Source organism: Semicossyphus pulcher, unplaced genomic scaffold (assembly GCF_022749685.1).
Source record: "Semicossyphus pulcher isolate SPU_LCO1_2020_fin unplaced genomic scaffold, fSemPul1.0.p SCAF_6, whole genome shotgun sequence".
NCBI lineage: Eukaryota > Metazoa > Chordata > Actinopteri > Labriformes > Labridae > Semicossyphus > Semicossyphus pulcher.
Window position 1 is genome coordinate 17,539,108 of NW_027211737.1, and position 19,600 is coordinate 17,558,707.

General features: G+C 41.5%; 3 protein-coding genes across 6 annotated transcripts in view; 1 reads left to right on the top strand and 2 right to left on the bottom strand.

Moving 5' to 3' along the window:
* LOC138609634 (membrane-associated phosphatidylinositol transfer protein 2-like) overlaps positions 1 to 8,404 on the top strand; it is a 37,760-nt gene extending 29,356 nt beyond the window's left edge. The window contains exons 13-27 of one of the 3 annotated variants that reach the window (XM_069682252.1): positions 401 to 520; positions 729 to 943; positions 1,072 to 1,247; positions 1,560 to 1,730; positions 2,721 to 2,873; positions 3,818 to 3,982; positions 4,797 to 5,081; positions 5,572 to 5,720; positions 5,819 to 5,935; positions 6,096 to 6,212; positions 6,302 to 6,450; positions 6,541 to 6,690; positions 6,780 to 6,960; positions 7,172 to 7,300; positions 7,415 to 8,404. In XM_069682252.1, the coding sequence (XP_069538353.1) occupies positions 401 to 520; positions 729 to 943; positions 1,072 to 1,247; positions 1,560 to 1,730; positions 2,721 to 2,873; positions 3,818 to 3,982; positions 4,797 to 5,081; positions 5,572 to 5,720; positions 5,819 to 5,935; positions 6,096 to 6,212; positions 6,302 to 6,450; positions 6,541 to 6,690; positions 6,780 to 6,960; positions 7,172 to 7,300; positions 7,415 to 7,792 (2,655 nt within the window). In that variant the 3' untranslated portion in view covers positions 7,793 to 8,404. The remainder of the gene's footprint in view (positions 1 to 400; positions 521 to 728; positions 944 to 1,071; positions 1,248 to 1,559; positions 1,731 to 2,720; positions 2,874 to 3,817; positions 3,983 to 4,796; positions 5,082 to 5,571; positions 5,721 to 5,818; positions 5,936 to 6,095; positions 6,213 to 6,301; positions 6,451 to 6,540; positions 6,691 to 6,779; positions 6,961 to 7,171; positions 7,301 to 7,414) is intronic. The other 2 variants (XM_069682250.1, XM_069682251.1) reach the window with 2 other exon arrangements.
* A 2,376-nt stretch (positions 8,405 to 10,780) lies between these two features.
* On the bottom strand, positions 10,781 to 13,351 carry arl6ip4 (ADP-ribosylation factor-like 6 interacting protein 4). Of its 2 annotated transcripts, none has more exons than XM_069682254.1 (5): positions 13,072 to 13,351; positions 12,631 to 12,957; positions 11,825 to 11,942; positions 11,517 to 11,586; positions 10,781 to 11,435 (listed from the first exon to the last, which is right to left on the bottom strand). In XM_069682254.1, the coding sequence occupies exons 1-5, from the start codon at positions 13,235 to 13,237 to the stop codon at positions 11,379 to 11,381; spliced, it is 738 nt and encodes a 245-aa protein (XP_069538355.1). In that variant the 5' UTR covers positions 13,238 to 13,351; the 3' UTR covers positions 10,781 to 11,378. The 2 variants fall into 2 exon arrangements, with proteins under 2 accessions (XP_069538355.1, XP_069538354.1); XM_069682253.1 differs by having other exon boundaries at positions 13,045 to 13,351.
* Positions 13,352 to 14,942: 1,591 nt separating this feature from the next.
* On the bottom strand, positions 14,943 to 19,082 carry mthfd2 (methylenetetrahydrofolate dehydrogenase (NADP+ dependent) 2, methenyltetrahydrofolate cyclohydrolase). The gene is made up of 8 exons (XM_069683488.1): positions 18,932 to 19,082; positions 17,003 to 17,187; positions 16,765 to 16,887; positions 16,512 to 16,664; positions 16,136 to 16,243; positions 15,953 to 16,045; positions 15,721 to 15,846; positions 14,943 to 15,626 (listed from the first exon to the last, which is right to left on the bottom strand). Exons 1-8 carry the CDS (start codon positions 19,009 to 19,011, stop codon positions 15,478 to 15,480), a joined length of 1,017 nt encoding a protein of 338 aa, XP_069539589.1. The 5' UTR covers positions 19,012 to 19,082; the 3' UTR covers positions 14,943 to 15,477.
* Positions 19,083 to 19,600: the final 518 nt, after the last annotated feature.

Here is a 19,600-nt window from a genome sequence, read left to right on the forward strand (position 1 = left end):
AATTCTCACATCTCACAATATACCACGTTTTTAGTTTTTCCTGTCTTTTGCCATTTAGTATATTCTTCTTCTTAAAAACGTGTTTATATAGTACATGCGCTTTTTGTATTATGTCCACAATGTGTGTACACACTTAATATGAGTATGCACACAGTGTGTGTACATAAATATAACATATGTACACAGTATGACAGCTGAGCCTGTCTTTAATTTACATGGATAATTAACCTTTATAGCTTCATAATAGAAGCCTTTGTTAACTCATTTTTACACATCATATTATACATACATATATTTCTTATTCAACTGTATTGGGCTTTATTGATATTGAAGTTGAACCTGAAGCCTTAAATATGATAATTGATTTAATAATCTTATGTCTGACTATTGTCCTCTCTAGGTTTGCCTCATTGGGGACTGTGTGGGAGGAATCCTGGGATTTGATTCACTTTGCAGCAGCAATCAGACAGTTAATGAAAGCCAGAACAGCAGTCGGAGGGGCAGTGTGGTCAGTGTACAGGTAAGAGACAAAACATTCAGAAGACTCAATACAGCCATCAATAAAATGTTTAACTCATTATAGAAGAACCTACAAATTAGTTATTACTTTTATATATGCCCTGCAACTTTATTCTGTGAAATTGAACCGCATATTAAATATATGGACTCTTTCAAAAGTGCTGTACATAATTAGTTTAATAAAAAATGTTCCTGAATGTACCCTGCAGGACCAGGACCTCCTCTCTCCTGGCATCATTGTAAACAGCGGTCACGGGTCAGCTTCTCCAACGCTGGAGGGCAGCCGTCACCTCAGTCGCAGTAACATCGACATCCCTCGTGCCGGCGCAGGTGATGACCCCAAGAGACAACTTCCACGCAAGAGAAGTGACTCGTCCACTTACGAACTGGACACAATAAAACAACATCAGGCCTTCCTGACCAGGTGTGTTCATTATGGGATGACAAAAATTCTTCCCTGGGAGATACATAACAGCTCTGTCCTTGTTTTATGTGCTGCCAATGTGATTTATTTTAGTTCTCCGCGAGGTAATGACTGTGCTGTCCTTCCAGCTTACACTCCAGTGTCTTGCGAAACGACACAGTCTCACGTAGGTCGAGCAGCAGCACGATGCTGGATGGGGGCTCCCTGGGGAAGTTTGACTTTGAGGTGTCCGACTTCTTCCTGTTTGGCTCTCCACTAGGCCTTGTACTCGCCCTGAGGAAGACTGTCATTCCCATGCTGGATGGTAAGCAGAATTCGGAGAGAAGAATGCCCTGCTTATTTTAGTGTAATAAATGATAGCAACGGTTTTTTAGGTTGCTTATGACACATGCAAGAGTAAAACGTGACAAAGCAGTGATGCTAAAATTTACATAGTGACCTGTAGGGTCATCTAAAAATAGTTAGTTGCATCTAGTTGTAATTACCAAGACTTACAAGGTAGTAAACCTCATATTTATGAGGGAAGAGTCTAAGAAAGCTATTGTTTAACAAGGAAGGAGTCCATAGACTGTCTCCCTCTTCTTTCTCATATCTTTGGTTGTATTTCTCCCCCTAGTGGCCCAGCTGCGACCAGCCTGTCAGCAGGTCTATAACCTGTTCCACCCGGCCGATCCCTCAGCCTCCCGCCTAGAGCCTCTGCTGGAAAGGAAATTTCACCTCCTGCCCCCCTTCAACGTGCCCCGTTACCAACGGTTTCCCCTGGGAGATGGAAATTCTGCCCTTCTGGGTGAGCCCTTTGCACTGATGATGTATTAAAGCCTCATTATGATCAATTCAAAAAACATCCAATCATGTATAACGGTTACAAGAAATATTTGATGTCGCTCGGACTTGGATTCACATGCACAGACACAGATGCAAAACTCCCTAAAATAGAAGCGCTGTTTAATAAATCATTTTGACTTAAGATCACATCAGCTGTCCTGTTTCCCTCTGATGCATGTCATAGACAGCACACACCACAAAGACACCTTCTGTAGCACTGAATGACTTCCTTTAAACACAGTCTAAACATTGTCTCAAAGAAAAATGCAGCATTTTTCTACTGTTTGTGCTTCAACATCTTTTGAGAAGCAGTTTATTCATCTGAATGTGGTCATAGTCCTTCTGGTTGTTTCTGTTTGCAATGGTCATTATAGTGGAGTAACCCTTATAGCCCTGACCAACCCTGTTTATACAACCATCTGTCTAAAGGAAACTGAAATTATGAAGTTATTGATTTTCTTACCTTCCACCATTTGACAAGGATTTATTAAAGAGCAACGTGAGGGTTAATTAGATGGACAGACATGGATGTATTTCCCAAAGACTTCAGGCCAGGGTTTTGATGTGTCCTTAGCGTTCATATAATGAGCTAGCGCTGAATATCCTCAGGTCTGCCCTTTGTAACTAATTAAAGAAGTTTTCAGGACCAGTAAAGTCTTAAGAACAAATCTGAGGTACTTATTAAGTTAGCTTTTAGGGCATTTACAATCTTAGATCAGAGTCATGTGACAGTATATGAAGTGGTCTCGACTAAGGGCTTGACTCTGCTTTCTTGTCTCATGTTTAGTTGTTCTTGCTTCATATGTTTCTGTGTCTTCCTTGTCTTTCTTTCTTTCTTTCTTTCTTCCTCTCTCGGCCTTCTGTCCCCATATCTGCGTACATGGCTCTCTACCTCCAAAACCCCACTCCCTGACCTCTAACCCCTCTGCCCCTCCACCCCCCCCCTCTGTAGTGGAGACAGTCCAGAGCAACGCTCAGCTGCTGCTTGACAGTGGGCCTCCCCTGTCCTTTCGCTGTCAGGAGACCATCAGTGAGACCTGCATCCCTGTGCCTGTGCTAAACTGGCAGGAGGGCTCCCTCAAAGCCACACCCGCCACTATGGAGTGTGTGTAGCCTCTCCCATTCACCTGCACCTGTCCTGTGTTCCTTTGTCTGTTTGTTCCTTTTTGCTGTCATGAACCTACCATGTGTTCTTTCTGAGTATTCCCATCGCTGATGTTTCAAGAGTCGAGAGCTACAGGCATGTTTCCGATTAATTCAAATCCAACTTATTTACATCTCCTTGTAGCATGTAATCTTTTGTTCTTCAGATGAGCAGTTCAAATTCCTGGATGAATTCATGCTATGGAAATACTTTTGAAAATCGTTTTCTATTACATATTCATGTCACATTCCATGTTTGGAGTACGCAGGCATTTGTGTTTGTGCTGTGGTTTTTAAGCCGGGTTCTAGTGTGTCCGCATCGTTTCCATAATATCAGATTATTTATGTAAAAGGATCATATGTTTTCTCTCGTGTGCATTTCAGAGAAATTTTAATATGACGATTGTGCTGCTTGTGATGTTGAGTACTGTTTGTAGAGCTCTCTATATATAAATATATCCCTAATATACTGCTCCCTGTGTTTCTCCTTGTGATAATGGTCAGAGGTCATCTGATTTTAAAGAATCTTCAGTGATATTTTGTTATGTCACCAAAGACAAAAGGATTCTAACATGATATTACTTTACTATAAGATTAAAATCACCTTCATAAGAGATACTAACAAACAGGTGTGACTGTAACAGATGTGGACATTTGTGATTTGACCCCCCACTAAGTGTTTTATGTACTCATCCGCTCGTGTTTCCTTTCAATCTGTAACAGAAATCTGACTTTGGCTGCCATGTGGCCTTCCTTTTGGTTTCACATGTCCTCTGAAACCGTGGTGCCTGCCGTCACATTTCTCTCCCTAACCCCCCCAACCCACATCCCCCCCTTCCCCCATCACTGTGAGTGCCCCTTACCTGTGTCTCTGTCTAATGGGATCTCCTTGTTTCGGCTCAATAGCGGATGTTGTTCAGTCTCATGGTGGTGTCTTCATGGACAGTTCGTACCCCTCATCCCCCGTAACGGGCCCCCTCTCCCGGGGCCAGCGGAGGGCCAGTGAGGTCAGCATTGCCAGCCAGGTCTCAGGAATGGCAGACAGTTACACTGCCACCAACATAGCCAACAGTAAGTGAACTTGATACCAACGAGCCTCTCTCTCTCTCTCTTCCACTCACACAAACACTCATCTAGTTTTTCTCCCTCCTTCTTTTTCTCTCAGCCTTTCTTTCCTCTTGTTTATTTTTCTGACTCTCCTCCTTCTTATTCCCTCTCTCTCTTTTTGAACTCTGTTACTCAGACTCTACACACACCCTACACTCCAGCAGTGAAGTCAGCCAGAAAGACATGAATACCCCGCTCCTTTTTCTACTTCTGCTTAGCCAGACTGAGCACCTGCAGCTTAACCAGACTGTCCTGCAGAGTGTTTTTCTATACTCAGTCCCCTGAAGAAGAGCAAGTATAGCGCCACGTTTCACTGTCTGTCTTACTCTTATCCACTGTCTAAATGTAAATGCAATGAACGAGTGCTGCATTTATCTAATGTTGCAATGCATGTAGACACCTGCCTCCCTCAGCCATTCCTGCATTGTCCACACCCCCTACTGCAATGTTTACTGAGAACTGTTGTGTTTTATGTGAGATTGTCCTCCCAAGTCCCCCCTACCCTATCTGATTCACTTTTGTTACCATCTGCACACTGCTGTTTAAGCACCTACAGAACCTGGAGAAGCAGTGAAGTTCTTATTCTGCTCAGGCGACACCAGCATCACCCTTCCCGACTGCCTTGATACTGTACTAACACTGATTTTCCCGCTTTGACTTTCACAGCTTTACTGACACCGGACACATCCCAACATCAAACTTCAAACTGTTTAAACTGTCAGGAACAAACATGCATCCATTTTCATATGGTTTCTTTCTCTGTGTTTTCTCCCCATAGCCAAATCGTACCAAATTAACCAATCCAAAAAGTTCAGCCTTTTGTCCCAACTCGCCCTATCATCGCAAAGCAAATTCTCCCTGAAAAGTCCTCCCAAGTCCCGTAAGAAAGCAGAGGCCGGCCAGGCCGCAGCATCTCCTGACGCAGACCTGGTGGCAGAGCTGGACTGTGAGTCTAGCGATGGTCTAAGTCCCATTGGCACGTACGAGAACTGCCTGTCAGCCGGGCTGGACTGTGCTATATCTGATCTGGTCTCACTGGACTCCCAGGCTGAAGTGGAGCAAGGTATTTTAAGGGAGGGGACCTCTGAAATCTACATGAAGCTGCAGATCTTTTCTTCAAATCCTCAAACTTGATGCTGCTCTACAAGAAAGCCTTTTTTTTCCTGCCCTTTACTGATATTCTTTCTTCATTGAAATTCACAATGACTCAAGGCAATCATTCACATTGAGGAAGAGTGTATAAATCCAGACTCTTCCATAAATCCATAATCCTGTTTTAATCTAACTCACATGAATAACCCTCTTTATTGCTCATATAATCATCTATCAACTCTTTTTTTCCTTCAGCGCTTGAACTTTGGTTAATAACAACAATAACTCTATTTCCCTCTTTTAGCCGAAGAACTGCTGGGATCGGTGATGATTGTGGTTTAAGACTGAAATCGTCGTTTTGCTTTAGCTTCAAAGGTGTTGCACCTTAACGTGGCATCACACTGAATCTCATATTTTCATCTCACGTATCTGCTCCCTCTTCACTCCATCACCCATGGCAGTTGCAGCACGTTGGTGGGGCACAAAGCGGCTGGACTTTGCCCTGTACTGCCCCGATGCTCTGACAGCTTTCCCCACAGTGGCTTTACCGCACCTCTTCCATGCATCATACTGGGAGTCCACAGATGTTGTTTCTTTCCTCCTGAGACAGGTGAGTCAACATTTGAATAACTCCTCTTCTTTATGGCCTGTTAATATGTGACCAGCTCCAGAGACACTGAGGACAAGTCATTAAAATATCTTATGTAGGTCATGAGGCATGAAAACTCCAGCATCCTGGAGCTTGACGGGAAAGAAGTGTCTGAATTCACCCCCTCCAAACCTCGAGAGAAGTGGCTCCGCAAGAGGACTCATGTGAAGATCAGGGTAGGAATCAGACCTTAAAAAAGAAGCCAGTGACACAAAAAACATCCTGATCTCTTCTTATCTGGAACCTTTTTCTTACACATCAAATATAAGAAGAAATGGCAGATCATATTTGGCATTATTGACATGGACACACTTTCTTCTTTCTCTCCTTTGACAGAACGTGACTGCCAACCACCGTGTAAATGACGCTGTGTTCACAGAAGACTCCCAGCAGGTGGTGACGGGACGCTTCATGTACGGCCCTCTAGACATGGTCACTCTGGCCGGGGAGAAGGTGATCCCTCTGTTCACAACATACACACTGATGTCAGTAGTGCCTGTCTCATTAGCGCTCATGGCCTTTGTACCTCCTATCCTATGCAGGTTGACCTTCACATCATGACCCAGCCTCCATCAGGAGAGTGGGTCTACTTCAACACAGAGGTGACCAACAGTAGTGGTCGTGTGTCTTTTGTCATCCCAGATGACAAACGTCTGGGCATCGGAGTCTATCCAGTGAAAATGGTTGTCAGGTCAGATTAATAGAGTTTTTAAAGTTTTAGTTCTTACTTGTCCATGTCTTTCGACATTGTCTTACTCTCTGTTGTTCTTTTGATTCCCAGAGGCGACCACACGTTTGCTGACAGCTACCTGACAGTTATTCCACGCGGCACAGAGTTTGTGGTTTTCAGCATCGACGGGTCATTTGCTGCCAGCGTGTCAATCATGGGCAGTGACCCAAAAGTGCGTGCAGGAGCTGTAGATGTTGTCAGGTACCTAACTGCTCTTCTTCTTCTTCAGTTTTTCTTTCTATCAAGTTGTTGCTTTGTTATTTATGTCCTGGTTCTTCTCCTCATTGCAGGCACTGGCAAGATTTAGGCTACTTGATCATCTATGTGACCGGAAGACCAGACATGCAGAAGCAGCGGGTGGTGGCTTGGTTGTCTCAGCACAACTTCCCTCATGGCATTGTCTCCTTCTGTGATGGCCTGGTCCACGACCCGCTCAGACACAAGGCCAACTTCCTCAAGAGCCTGACAGAGGTCAGACTGGGAGGAAGAAAGGGGGGGTCTATATGCAGTCTTATATATATTTTATATTGTGTATATATAGTTTGGGTCTTTGTGTATTGAGTAAGTAATATTTTTACAGAAGTAAAAAGAAAAACAGTAAAGCTGATGCTGACATGTGAATGACTTTGAGAGCAGCATTGCCTCCGTTGTTAAGTGCTCTTGTTTAAATGACTGATTACAGGCTCACATGAAGATCTTCGCTGGATACGGATCAACCAAAGACATCTCAGTCTACACATCCATTGGCCTCCCTGCCTCCCAGATATACATAGTTGGTCGACCCTCCAAGAAGATGCAGCACCAGTGCCAGGTACCATTTAATTATTTTATCCCTAAATAAATGAATAAAAATATCAGTTAGCTTAACCAGAATGTAAATATACTCTGAGTCTTCATGACAGTATGTCTCTGATCCCCTCCACAGTTCATCACAGAAGGATACGCGGCTCATCTGTCCCAGCTGGAGTACAACCACCGCTCACGGCCAGCGAAGTCCAGCAGCGCGCGCATGGTGCTACGCAAAGGCAGCTTCGGCTTGGGCGCAAACAGCGACTTCCTGAGGAAGAGGAACCACCTGCTGCGTACCATTTCCTCCCAGCCGGCTCCCAGCTCCCCGACAGGCAGCATCCACAACAGACCAGAACGCACACAGAGCCAATCAGACGGTGATCGGCTGGAGCGGCTGGAGAGCATTCACAGCCACAGCCAGGGAGCAACACAGCGCAGCATGAGCATCACCGCCAGCTGCTGGGGCCGCAGCAGCAGCACCAAGCTGGAACCAGGCATCCTCGGCCCCAAATGAGATACAACCTGAGAGAAACTTTTAATGGTTGTGGAAGAAACTCATTACGCAGATAAATGCAATGAGTGACAATGGGTGGCTTGCACCATATGGGTAAATACCACGATGAAAACTTTAGGTGCTACAAACCACTCTTTATAAACTAACGCCAGTTACACTCAACACAGATCTTTATGAGCGGAGGTTACGGCTATATTTATTATCAAATACTCACAAAACACAGAAGGCATTTCAAGGAGCATCTTCCTCAAGCAGGAACCAGCTCACAAGTAGACATAGCTTATATTGTAGGAATCCAGACTGTTTCTACTGGTTAGTTAATATTGATCAGACGTGAATACGAGGTTAGATTTCCGTCTTTAGGTTAGAGATGGTTACATATACAAGCACCCCCATACAGCAACATAAAGTATTTACAGACATCCTGTATCAGGTCCAAGTGCCGATACCAAACTGTAACCGACTGCTGCTGCCACTGCAAGCACAACAATTACTACTGAGATCCACTTTGTGCAGAATAGTTTGAAATTTTTATGTGATAATCAGATATTTTCACATTTGGAAGCAGAGCTGAGGAGGATCAAGTAAAACTGGACTGAGTGTGTTTCAAACAAAATGTAACTTTGAGGGGAAAAAACATCATTGTTGTTCTGTTAGCCAACTTGAAATGATTCAACCACTTCTATACTTCTAGCATCTACAAACAGCAGTGATTAAATGTTTCACCGAACCAGTCAGTCCAGTTTTGCCTGTTTTCAAGTTGTCCCTCAGACCAAAGAAGCATCCAAATATCACACGAGGAAAATTACCCTTTAAATATGGTTGCAGCAGAAACCGTTCTTGGGTTTTATAGCTTTCACCAAATCTCGGCATAATGCGCTGCTGAACCTTCCTGAATCAGTAATGTATGACTCAGCTATAGGGAAAATTACTGTACGGATAATGTGCCAAAGTAAACAGTACAGATTGAAATGCTGTACATGAAAGGAGAGGAAGGGTTGGTGTCTCCTGTGTATAAATGGAATACGTTGTGTAAGTATGTATTTGAATGCCTTAACAAGGCTTGTACATAATTGTTCTTCTACAGTGCAGATCTGGTATCTGGTCCACTGAAGACCAGCTTCAAGTGTCTTCTTCACTCTGGGGTAAACACCGCCTCATTCAGGATACACTTTATTGGTAGATGATGATAATTATTGTTATTTAAGATAATAGATATTTTAAAATGTATGGATTTTGTGAACAAAATGTGTTTTAAGATTCTTTTAGCTGTATTTTGTTTTTTTTTTCCTTCAAACTTCAGTTGCAGCAGCCAAAACTCAGAGAGGTGTTTGCCTTGCACAGTATTGTATTTTTATTGTTTTTTTCCTGCAGATCACCAGAGTTGTATCAACAGAACTGCTATCTTGTGACATATTTAGTATGTTTGTTATTATCTATTTTGGAAATTTGGGATATGACTTCTCTCTGATTATCCCTACGCTGTAAATGAGGCGTTGAATGTGCTCATAGATAATCCTCTTTAGGTTAAGATCGATTTTCTCTGTTCCGCTGCGTCTTTAGAGGAAGAAAAATCTGCAAATTGTAAATTCTGTACGATAAGCTGTCAGCTGTAGGAACACAGAGATAAGACTTACTTTATGCTGTTCACCATTTCTTTCTGAAAAGGGTAATAGGTTGTGATTTATTCATTCAAATAATGTTTATTTGTCCCTTGAATAGTCATGCACAGAGCTGAGTGCAATGGACCAATATGGGCTCACGTGTAAGGGGAAACGTGCAATATTATTCAGCCACACCACAATGTAAAACAGACTGTGTTGAGGGAGTTTCACAGTGCAACGACAATCAGTTCAACAGGCGCATATTCTACAGACGGCAGACTGCAGAGAGAACCGTAACACATCTCAGCTATCGGCTGATGCGCAGGTACACGTGCAAAATTTGTAGTGTGTGTTTTTTAAAAGGTGGTCGAGATTTCAAACCAGAAAGTGAACCCGACCTGATAATGACATCTAATATTGAAGTAGGTCTCTTCAGTAGACTCTTACCTCTTTGTTTGTGTGGATATTTTCATCCCTGCACATAGAGGTGTAGATGAAGTAACTCACTTATAAAAGTGACCCAGATATCATCTCTCAGTTCCCAGTTTTTAATGCACACGTATCTGAAAGTAAAACGTGTGCATCAGATAAAGTTTTAATGTTCAGTTCTTATTCAACTGTTTCAGAGAGGCTCAGCTTTATGGAGGCTGTAGTTTGTGCTTCTGTTGAATTGCACTGTGATATACTGAGGGTTGTGTTTCTAATATTTTACCTCTTTTGTACCAATAACGATCCCAGAGAAGAAAGTTTCAATTTTATATTGCTCTGCTGTCCCTCTGCATTTTGACCGATACAGAGATTGGGCTTGTAGCCATATAAACAACATTCAGACGCTGCTGATTCAGTATTGATGGTAAAAAGGAACAGGCAATGCTGGAAAACATGCACTCATCCAAAGTTAGCAACTACTCGTCCATAATCTCCTCCTCAGAAAAAATTACCTGGGTATTTAAGTCCAGAGAATGTAAAGACGAAGCGGTGATTTTATCCGGACATCGCTTCGATCTGTTACTGACCCTGACATTACCAGAGGCCTTACACTTCCCGTCTCTGCCTTACATTGGCCATTGTGTTGCCAGGCCTAGAATGAACGCTGCTCATTCCCCAATTGACGTCACGGAAAAAGAGACTGTTCATGTAGACTTACTTTGTGGAAGTAGGAGACGGCCATGTTTTCTTAAAAGGCTTCGGCTGGTTTAAAGGAAATGTGTCAGAGGAGAAATCTGTTTCTCAAACATTCGGCAATCTGTCTCAAGCTCTGTTCCCCGGGTTAATGCCACGCCACAACTGTTACATCAACAGTTAGCTTTCAGAGGCTGTATATATATAAACCACAAATATGGTAAATATTTTCATTGTACAGGGTGTGTATCTTGTAGGTTTTGGATAACTTTATTTTATCCATTTCCTTGTGTTTTTATGTACAGTGTATAAAGAACATATAAAGAACAACCAAGTAAGTTTGGCTTTTTTCACATTCAGAGGGAGAAAACACAACACTTCATTACATGGATAGTCTCTTACAGAACAGGTACTATCTTAATTTCAGTTCACAAATGCAGATTTATTAAGAGAACCAAAAATAAACAAAACATAAGTAAAGTAAGAAGAATTTGACAAAAGGGAATTCACTCACTGATGTGCAGTAATCAGTTTAAACATTAATCAAATGTGCCATAAAAAAATTGAGAATTCCTCCTTTTCCAGATCTCAATGAGTTTTAACATCAAAGTCGCTCACTAACTCATCTGCTTCTCTTGATATCTCCATTGTGATCAGCACAGCTTTAATAAGGCAAACTAGTTAGAAATACTGGCTTTCACCTTAATAAATGGATTAGTTTAAATTAAGAGTACATGTCTTGATAATTCTGTACCTCCACTACTACACAGTGAAGTCACAGGAACCTGTTAAAGACTATGATTCAACTTATTGATGCTGCACACTTCAGATCTTAGAACCTGGCTTGGATCAGGCATCTTCTACCTGTTGACTCCAAGTTTCTTCTGGAAAGCGTTCCCGTCTCCCTTAGTGGATTGCTAAAAGGACAAATTGAAGTTTCTGTTAGATAAAATGGAACTCTTTGTTTTTAACAAAGTAACAATAGAATGTTTGTATACCTTGTTGATTTCTTTGTGTTTTTCTCGGCTGACCATTTCCTCTATGATCTCTCCTTCTCCTCTGACCAATCTGGAGAAAAACACACCAACATTATCCTTTTAAATTAAACAGAAAATCCTGAGTTGTTTGCAAACTTCAATAGCAAATCAAGATTTGGCATTAAAAAAATACAGGAGATATTAAAGTAAATACTCAAATTATGGACAGAAAATGGAATTACGTAGGCAACATCGTAACATCAGAATTTTGGTTTATTACTGTAGTTCTTACATGAAATAGGGGGTTTGTCCTACAAGCTCTGGCTTACCTGGTGCGCCCTGTTTCCGGGTCGACCACCCTGCGTATCACGCTCTGCCTGGCCTCGTACTCCTCTTTGGTGAGGGGCCTCTTAGTGGAGATTCGGGCCTTCTGCTCGTCTGTCATCGCTGCAGAAGGAAACGGTATGATGCACCAAATATGATGTGTACACTTTAGGAATTATATTTCTGACCAACAATGGTCCTGAAGAAAACAGGACAGGGCAAAATGGAACAAAGTAGGCAGGTATTTTGTTCAGATATTGGTATTAGATGATATGTGGATATATTACACTGAGAGACAATGTACATTTGTAAGCCATTTTAAATCAGTTTAAATTAATTAGCTGGATTAACCCAAAACAAAAAATACTGTCTGTCTATTTTTTAATTAACAGTCTCTCCATTGGGTTGACCAAAAACATAGGTGATACTGGAAGGATACTGGTCATAAAAGTAGTTTTTCTGGCAGAACAATTGTATTGGTTGGCACCATGCTACACCACTTAACCCAATAATCTGTACACCAAGTGTATACTAATGCTTTGAATATGCTGTTAAATTTCATATATACTGTATGTATCATAAAAAAATAACACCAAAAACGTGTAAAAACATATCTAGTACAATTCCGTACAAATGAAAGGCTGGATCAAGGTGAAAAGTATTTTCTTAAAAGTGATTCTGGTCTTTCTAAAGTATTTAAACATCCAGTTGGTGTATTTGAATATATCATACTGTAAACTTACAATGACAAATACTATAGGTGTGTTGTATGGTCCATTTAATAGACATTGTGATTAATGTAATGCCTCACCAGGTCCGAGCTCCACAGCCCCCTCATCACTCTGCCACACCTCCAGGTAAGATGGAGGTTTCTCTGCCGGAGGTGCTGGAGGAGGAGCAGACAGCAACACCCCCTCTGCTTTCTTCTTCTCCTTCTTCTTCAGCTTTTCTTTCTTCTTCTTCTCCTTTTTCTTCTGTTTCTTCAGCTTCGCCTTTTTCTTCTGTATCTTCTTTTTCTTGGCTTTACTTTTCTTCCTTTTTGTCTTTTCATCGCTGGACGAGGAGGAAGTGGAAGAAGAAGAGCTGGAAGAAGATGATGAAGAGCTTCTTCTGCGCTTCTTTCTTTGTGTTTTCACATCTGAGGAACAAACAGAAAAGAAGTCCAACACAGTTTCCTTTTTTAGAGACTTTTGTTGATGTCAAACTGGCTTATTTATTTATTTACTTATTGTATTTTCTTTTTTGTATAAACCTTGACTCTTGTGTGATGTTTTCTTTGACGATCTGCTTCGACTCCTGCTGCTGGATGAAGAGGACGATGATGTTGATGATGATGAAGAGGAGGAGGACTTTCTCCGTTTCTTCTTCTCGTGTTTTTTCTCTCTGCCAGCTCTTTCAGGTGATCTGCTGCGGTCCATCTCTGAGACTGCTAACTGATGTTAAATCCTTAAAGAAAACCTGGTTAAAGTTCTTCAAATCTAGTAACCTTTTGTAGTAAACATTGCACGGGGAGACCGAGCTCTGGCCGTCTACGGAAATGTGTTCGTCATCAATTTCCTTCCGTCCGCGTCGCTGAAAACATAATGAAGGTTCCTAGTTCCTACTTTACTCAAGGTAGAAACTTACCTCCTAGATATGCGTTTATGAGGAGGGAGAAATACTTAAAACATATACTTTATAAAGTTATCAATACAGGTAATAATTGTGTGAATGTACAGCAAAAATAAAACCACAGATGCATTTTTTAACAAAGTGTACCAACGAATAAAAGGTAAACGTGGCATCTTTCGGATTGTCGTATGCAGTAGTGGATGATTCAGATGCTTTACCAAAATAAAAGCCCTGATATCACGCTTTAAAATACTTTATATCGAAAATGTAACATGAGTAAAAGTATAATCAGGAAAATGTACTTCGAGAATTATAAGCAATAAAATCAATGCGGCAGATTTTTTTTTCTATCAAGGATTAATGTATTTTCTCAAATAAATAAATAAATAAAAACGTCTTCGTCAAGCTTGTTTTGTGGGATAAGACAAAACTGAAATGTCATTAAATTTGATTTAAATTATTGAAACAATTAAGAGGAAAACCAAAACTTTTTGTGAAGCAGCAAACAGAAAATTATTTTATATGAAGAACTGTTTCCAATTATTTTAAGGTCAATTGGTTAATAGTTTAATCTGTATGTGTATATTGTAAGGGTAATTAATTAGTAACACAAAAAAATAAATTTAAACTGGTAAATGTAGATAATTTTCTGAACATTTCATGGAGTAGAAGTTTAAAAAAAAAAAGTGAACGCAAGTAAAGACCCAAATATTTGAAATCAAGTACTGCAGTTTAGGTATTTACTGTAGTAACAAATTCACTTAGTTATTTTCCATTTCTCATTATATCATTGGATTTTTATGAGATATGATCAATTTAATGATCCCACACTGAGGAACATTAACTAGTATAACTATGTTAACATGTTAACAACATTTTACAGTTGGTTTGTGGAGGTGGAGCTAAATATTTTTTTTAACGGAATAAGAATTAAGAGAAAAATCCATGAAATCCCATAAAAAATTCTGACATTTTACACAATATGTCCTTGACCTGTACTTGGGGATAAAATGTTGACTGAATCGTTCCTCCATTACAAGCCCAGTTTGCTATTTGGTATGCAAATTAACTACTAAATAGATGTGTCGCCTGTGTTTCTTTTGGCTTTAAATATCCTCAGTTAAGAAATTTCAAAAAGTCCAAGTGGAGCAGATCGCACAGGCACATATTTACTACGTCATGCAGAGAAAATCCTAGTAATTCCACCTAAACCCTGCCCATAAACCTACAGTACAGATTCCTTAAAAAAAAAAAGCCTTCTATAGGATCTACAGGATCTTTTTTGTGTTATAAGTGTGAAGGTCTGACCCCCATGAAAACTTGTGTACAAGATATTGTGGTCACACAAATAATTGAGTATTCCCATTCCAGACAGGGTGAAGAGAGTTACAGAGAGAGGCGAGTTAAATTTTAGTTCTAAGTGTGTTAATACGAATATGATTCTGCAAAAAAAGTCAAAAACAAAGTAATTGATCCACAATGTAAAGAAATCAGTGAACAGAGAACACAGAATGTGAGAACATATTTGTAGTATTTATTTAAAAGTTTTTACAAAGGCAATTGTGAATCTTTAAAGCTCGTATAGTGATAACATACTTGTTCCTGATGATGTTAGCCCTTATCACTCATGATACACAAGGCTAAACCAACTGAAAGAAACACAACAGACTGGCCTCATTGGCTCTGCAGTAACCAGCTTAAGAGTTAAATACTCCGACCTCTTTCCTCCTTTTAGGTTTAAATATTATGTCACTGAATCAATAAATAAAATGTCACTCTTTCAGATTTTCAAGCTTCTTTAAAACGTAACGGAAACTCATAATGCAGTTGATAAATACTCAGAACCCCGTCACATGAATGTAACAGTCTAAACGTGGCTGGACTTGAAGTTAGGAAAGGTTAAGGAGCCTTAAAGCTGTATCATCTTTCCAGTCTGTGCAAGGGGAGCTCATCAGGTTGCTCCCAGTAAAAAAAAAAAAACGAGGGGGGCGGTGTCGTTTCAAAGTGGGTGGAATGTGTCACTGTTGCTTAGGTTTTCTTCGGCCCATTAAGATGCAGCAGCCATGCGGATCCTCTCTGGTGGATACAGCAGAACGTTCTTAGCTGCTTTGATAGTGTTCTTCATTAGCATTGCCACAGTCATGGGTCCCACACCTCCAGGCACCGGAGTGATGAAGCCTGCCTTCTGCCTTACACCTGAATATAGACAGGAAAGAGCTGATGTTACAGATACCCGAGACACCCAGGATGTCCATGCAGAGTTACGACCTTGTTCACCCTCCTGCCTCACCTTCAAAATCCACGTCTCCGACCAGCCTGTTCTTCCCAGTGACTGGGTCCTGCACTCTGTTTATTCCAACGTCAATCACTGCTGCTCCCTCTTTGATCATGTCGGCCGTAATGAGGTTTGGAATCCCTGATAGTTCAAGAAACACACAGAGTTACATAATTGAATAAAGTCAATCTACTTAAGAAAGATTTGAAGAGTTCAGAATAGGTTATTTGCAGGAAGTGACACAAACCTGCAGCCGCCACGATGATGTCAGCGATTTGAGTGTGATGGCGAAGTTGCTCCTTTGGAGTGTAGCGATGAGAAATGGTGACTGTGGCATCCCCTGCAGCAGAAATGACATTTACAATGTTTACTGTATTCTACACCATCCTCCTTTTAACACGCAGATAAACCGACATGCACTATTACCAACCTCCAGGCCTCTCATGGCGGCCGTCTGTGTGCAGTAACATAGCGATGGGCATTCCCACATTCTTGGAGCGTCCTGCAACCACAACATTCTTCCCAAGAGTAGGAATACCTGCAAGACGAGATTCCCGAAGAGTTAGTTTTGTAACTAAACTAAGTAACTAAATTAAGATAAAGGCTTTTCTTAAATATTTCTTTGAATCTTAAAAATCAATCCTCAAATTGATAAGCAACAAGTCCTTGAAGTAATAACTTTAAGAGTTAAGCATGCTCTCGGTCTGGTCTTTTAGTTTAAAACAGTTTTTTCAGCAGCTGTTTTTTCAACCCTATGAGGAAGTAGTCAGACACTCTATGAGGAAGTAAGCCATCGTTCCTGTTACCTGTTCGTTTGATAATTTCCATGACTCCCCAGGGAGTTGCAGGAAGCATGGATGACTGATCGAGGCACATGCGACCCACATTAACAACATGGAAGCCGTCCACATCCTTGGTAGGGGAGACTGCATTGCAGATGGCGCGCTCATCAATGTGCTCTGACGGAAAGAAAAGACAAGTTAGAATCCGGACACCTCCATCCTCTCACATGTGTCTGCTGCGAACACGTGCATAAAGCTGCTCCAGTTTTTCCTGTACCTGGCAGAGGCAGCTGGACCAGCAGGCCATCCACACGATGGTCTGTGTTGAGTTTGTAGATCAGGTCCAATAACTCCTCCTCACTGATGTCTGAGTGTTTGAGAATGGTCTCACTAGAGATTCCTGTGGGAGGTTAAAGCGAGAAACAACTTTAAAACTCAGAAAAGTGTTTGTTCTTTTGTTGTCATACCTTGTGTTTACAAGTTGGGACAAGGTGCGTGGGTGTGTCCTTTCTTACCGACATCAGCTGCTGCCCGTGTCTTGTTCAGGACGTAGGAGTGACTGGCTGGGTTTTCTCCCACCAAAACCACACTCAGGTGGGGTCTCCTGTGGCCGGCTAAAACCCAGCTCTCCAAGTCGGCCCGGGCCTCCTCCCGAATCTGCCGCGCGAGCTTCTTCCCTGAGATGACCACCGCCTCCTGTCTGAGAGCGGGCAGAAACAAAGATTGTTGTTCAGTGGTTTACGTACTTGTGTCGTGTGTGAAGTCAAACATAATAGATGCTCATCGTGAGTTTACAGATCCGTATTTATATGATAATCAGCCAAAACAAAACAGAACAATAAACAGAAAGAAAACTTGCTACCAGCTGTGAATGTAACACTCTTCCAAACTTCAAAACCTTCAGAGCACCAATCTGAACCCACTTATCTACAGGGTCCGTTTGATATCCATTGAACAGGACGTTTGACACCAGAAACCTGTAATCAATCTCAACATTCAGCCTGGACAAGCACCAATTCCAGCCTCTAAAATTAGATGCTGCACTACTCCACCTGACGAAGCCACATGCTCCTTATTGAGCACTTGTACTGTAGAGTTACAGTATCTTAAGTCAGTTAAGCCAAAGGACAGCAGCTTCTTATGAGCATCTGGTCTACGAGTACAGTCAGAGGCTCCTGGTGGATTCAACTAAAACACATCATGATCGTACGAACTGGGTGACCCGCCCTTTGTATAAATTCCAAGAGCGCCAACATGGCTGTATATTATATAACACACAGAGAGCAGCAGCTATAACTGAGGAGTAATGAGCCATTGAAGGTGATGTAACAACCCTTTTATTCTGCCAACAGTAATTAAACCTCACAGAAAAGTATCTCAGCGCAAAAAAGTATCACAAAAATGGGCTAAAACCAACCAGGGGGCCAGTGCAGAGAGCGAGAGGAGCAAACTGCTATCCAACCTCATACGAATTTCAATAGAGAACTTCTCTTTTCAAATGTATGTCCACACAGAGGCGTTATGTTGTCATGTTAAGTGGGACCTAGCCCACAAATGAGTTGTCTCTTTTTGCTTCTTGTTGCTTCTTCTTGACTGCTTTTTGCACCGTTTTCTCTTCAGTGTTTATTATTAAGGACCAACACATGGGCAAATTCCATGTATGTGTAAAGAAGCATTTCTGTTGTCTCAGAATAATATTATTCTATCAGATCTAAGTTTTGAATGTTTTCAGCTTGTGCATGTTGTGATGTACGGTCATAAAGCATACATAACATGACAGACCTTAAATCATCTGTCTCGTGTTTCTGGAGCTGCAGGTCATGTGCAGGAGCCACACGAGGTTTGGGTTTTTAAGACGTGTGTGCTAAATTAAAATCTTGTAATTAAGTCATGCTGCTGTCAGCACGTTACCAATATACATCTGCACGGGACTGGGCGCTTCAAATGTACCATGAGTATGACGGCATGTCCTCATAGAGAAAATACACTAGCTATTAATTTGCTGTGTAAAATGATTTTATTTCATCCATAACTGGATGGCCTTGATGCATATGCATATATCTTTCCTAAGTGAAGACCAACACCTCGGCCTCCAGCTGAAACCTGGCTCCCCAAGATAAGCCACAAGCCACAGGGTGCAAGGACCAAGACTGATTTCATCAGCCAGCCTGCCGCTGCAATGCTACCGGCGTACCGCTAGGGGCGCACCAAAATGTGACCAACTGCGGACATTTAGTTCAATAAATCAATCAAACCCTCATTATAAAAAGCAGGATCTCATCCGTGTACACAGAATATAGGATAATATCGGCAAATATTATAATACATTTAAGCTAAATTCACATATCTTCTCACTGAGGACAGAAAAGGCGCCGAACATGCCGTTAAAGTGGTATTAAATGAACCCAAATGGAATAAGATTTCAGAGCCGTGGTTGCACTCACCTTGAGGCGGACGTGTGCAGTTTACAGACTGTATGCTGGGAGTGTTGGCACAGTTTCCTGAGAGTCCTGACGGCTGCCATTCTGAACGGCTGAGAGAGGAGAAGAGACACCGCGGCCGATTACGAAACACACAACACCGCCCGCGCTGACAGAGGAACGTCTGTGGAAGACGTAGATAAGCAGGGAGGCTTTAAAGCCCTCCCCTCCACGCGTCGTCCCTGCGTCACTGTCATTATCTGATGCCACACCTCTAAACCGTAGATAGGTTACTGTACATTTCCAGTTAAATAAAGGGCCCACACAGCAGCAGATGAGTCATCTATCTATCTATCTATCTATCGTAAAAGTATTACAGCTAAAATAGTTTAGTTTAAACTAAAAGTACTTAGACACACAGAATGGGTCATGTCAGACTTTTGATGTTAAAATCGATGTAGTGACAAAGAGTACTTAACAAACTTTACTTCAGAAAAGTAGTGGAAGTAAAGTGTAAGCTATACTTATAAGTTAAATAGGTTAAAAAAGTAACCAGCAACAATATTTTGAATAAATTAAGTGGAGTAACAAGTACAATATTTTCCACTGAGGTGTAGTGCAGTAGGGTTATGTGGCCTGAGTGCAGTAATTTGCTGTTTGGTCTCCAGTCCTATTTGTGTACGTACCCTACCC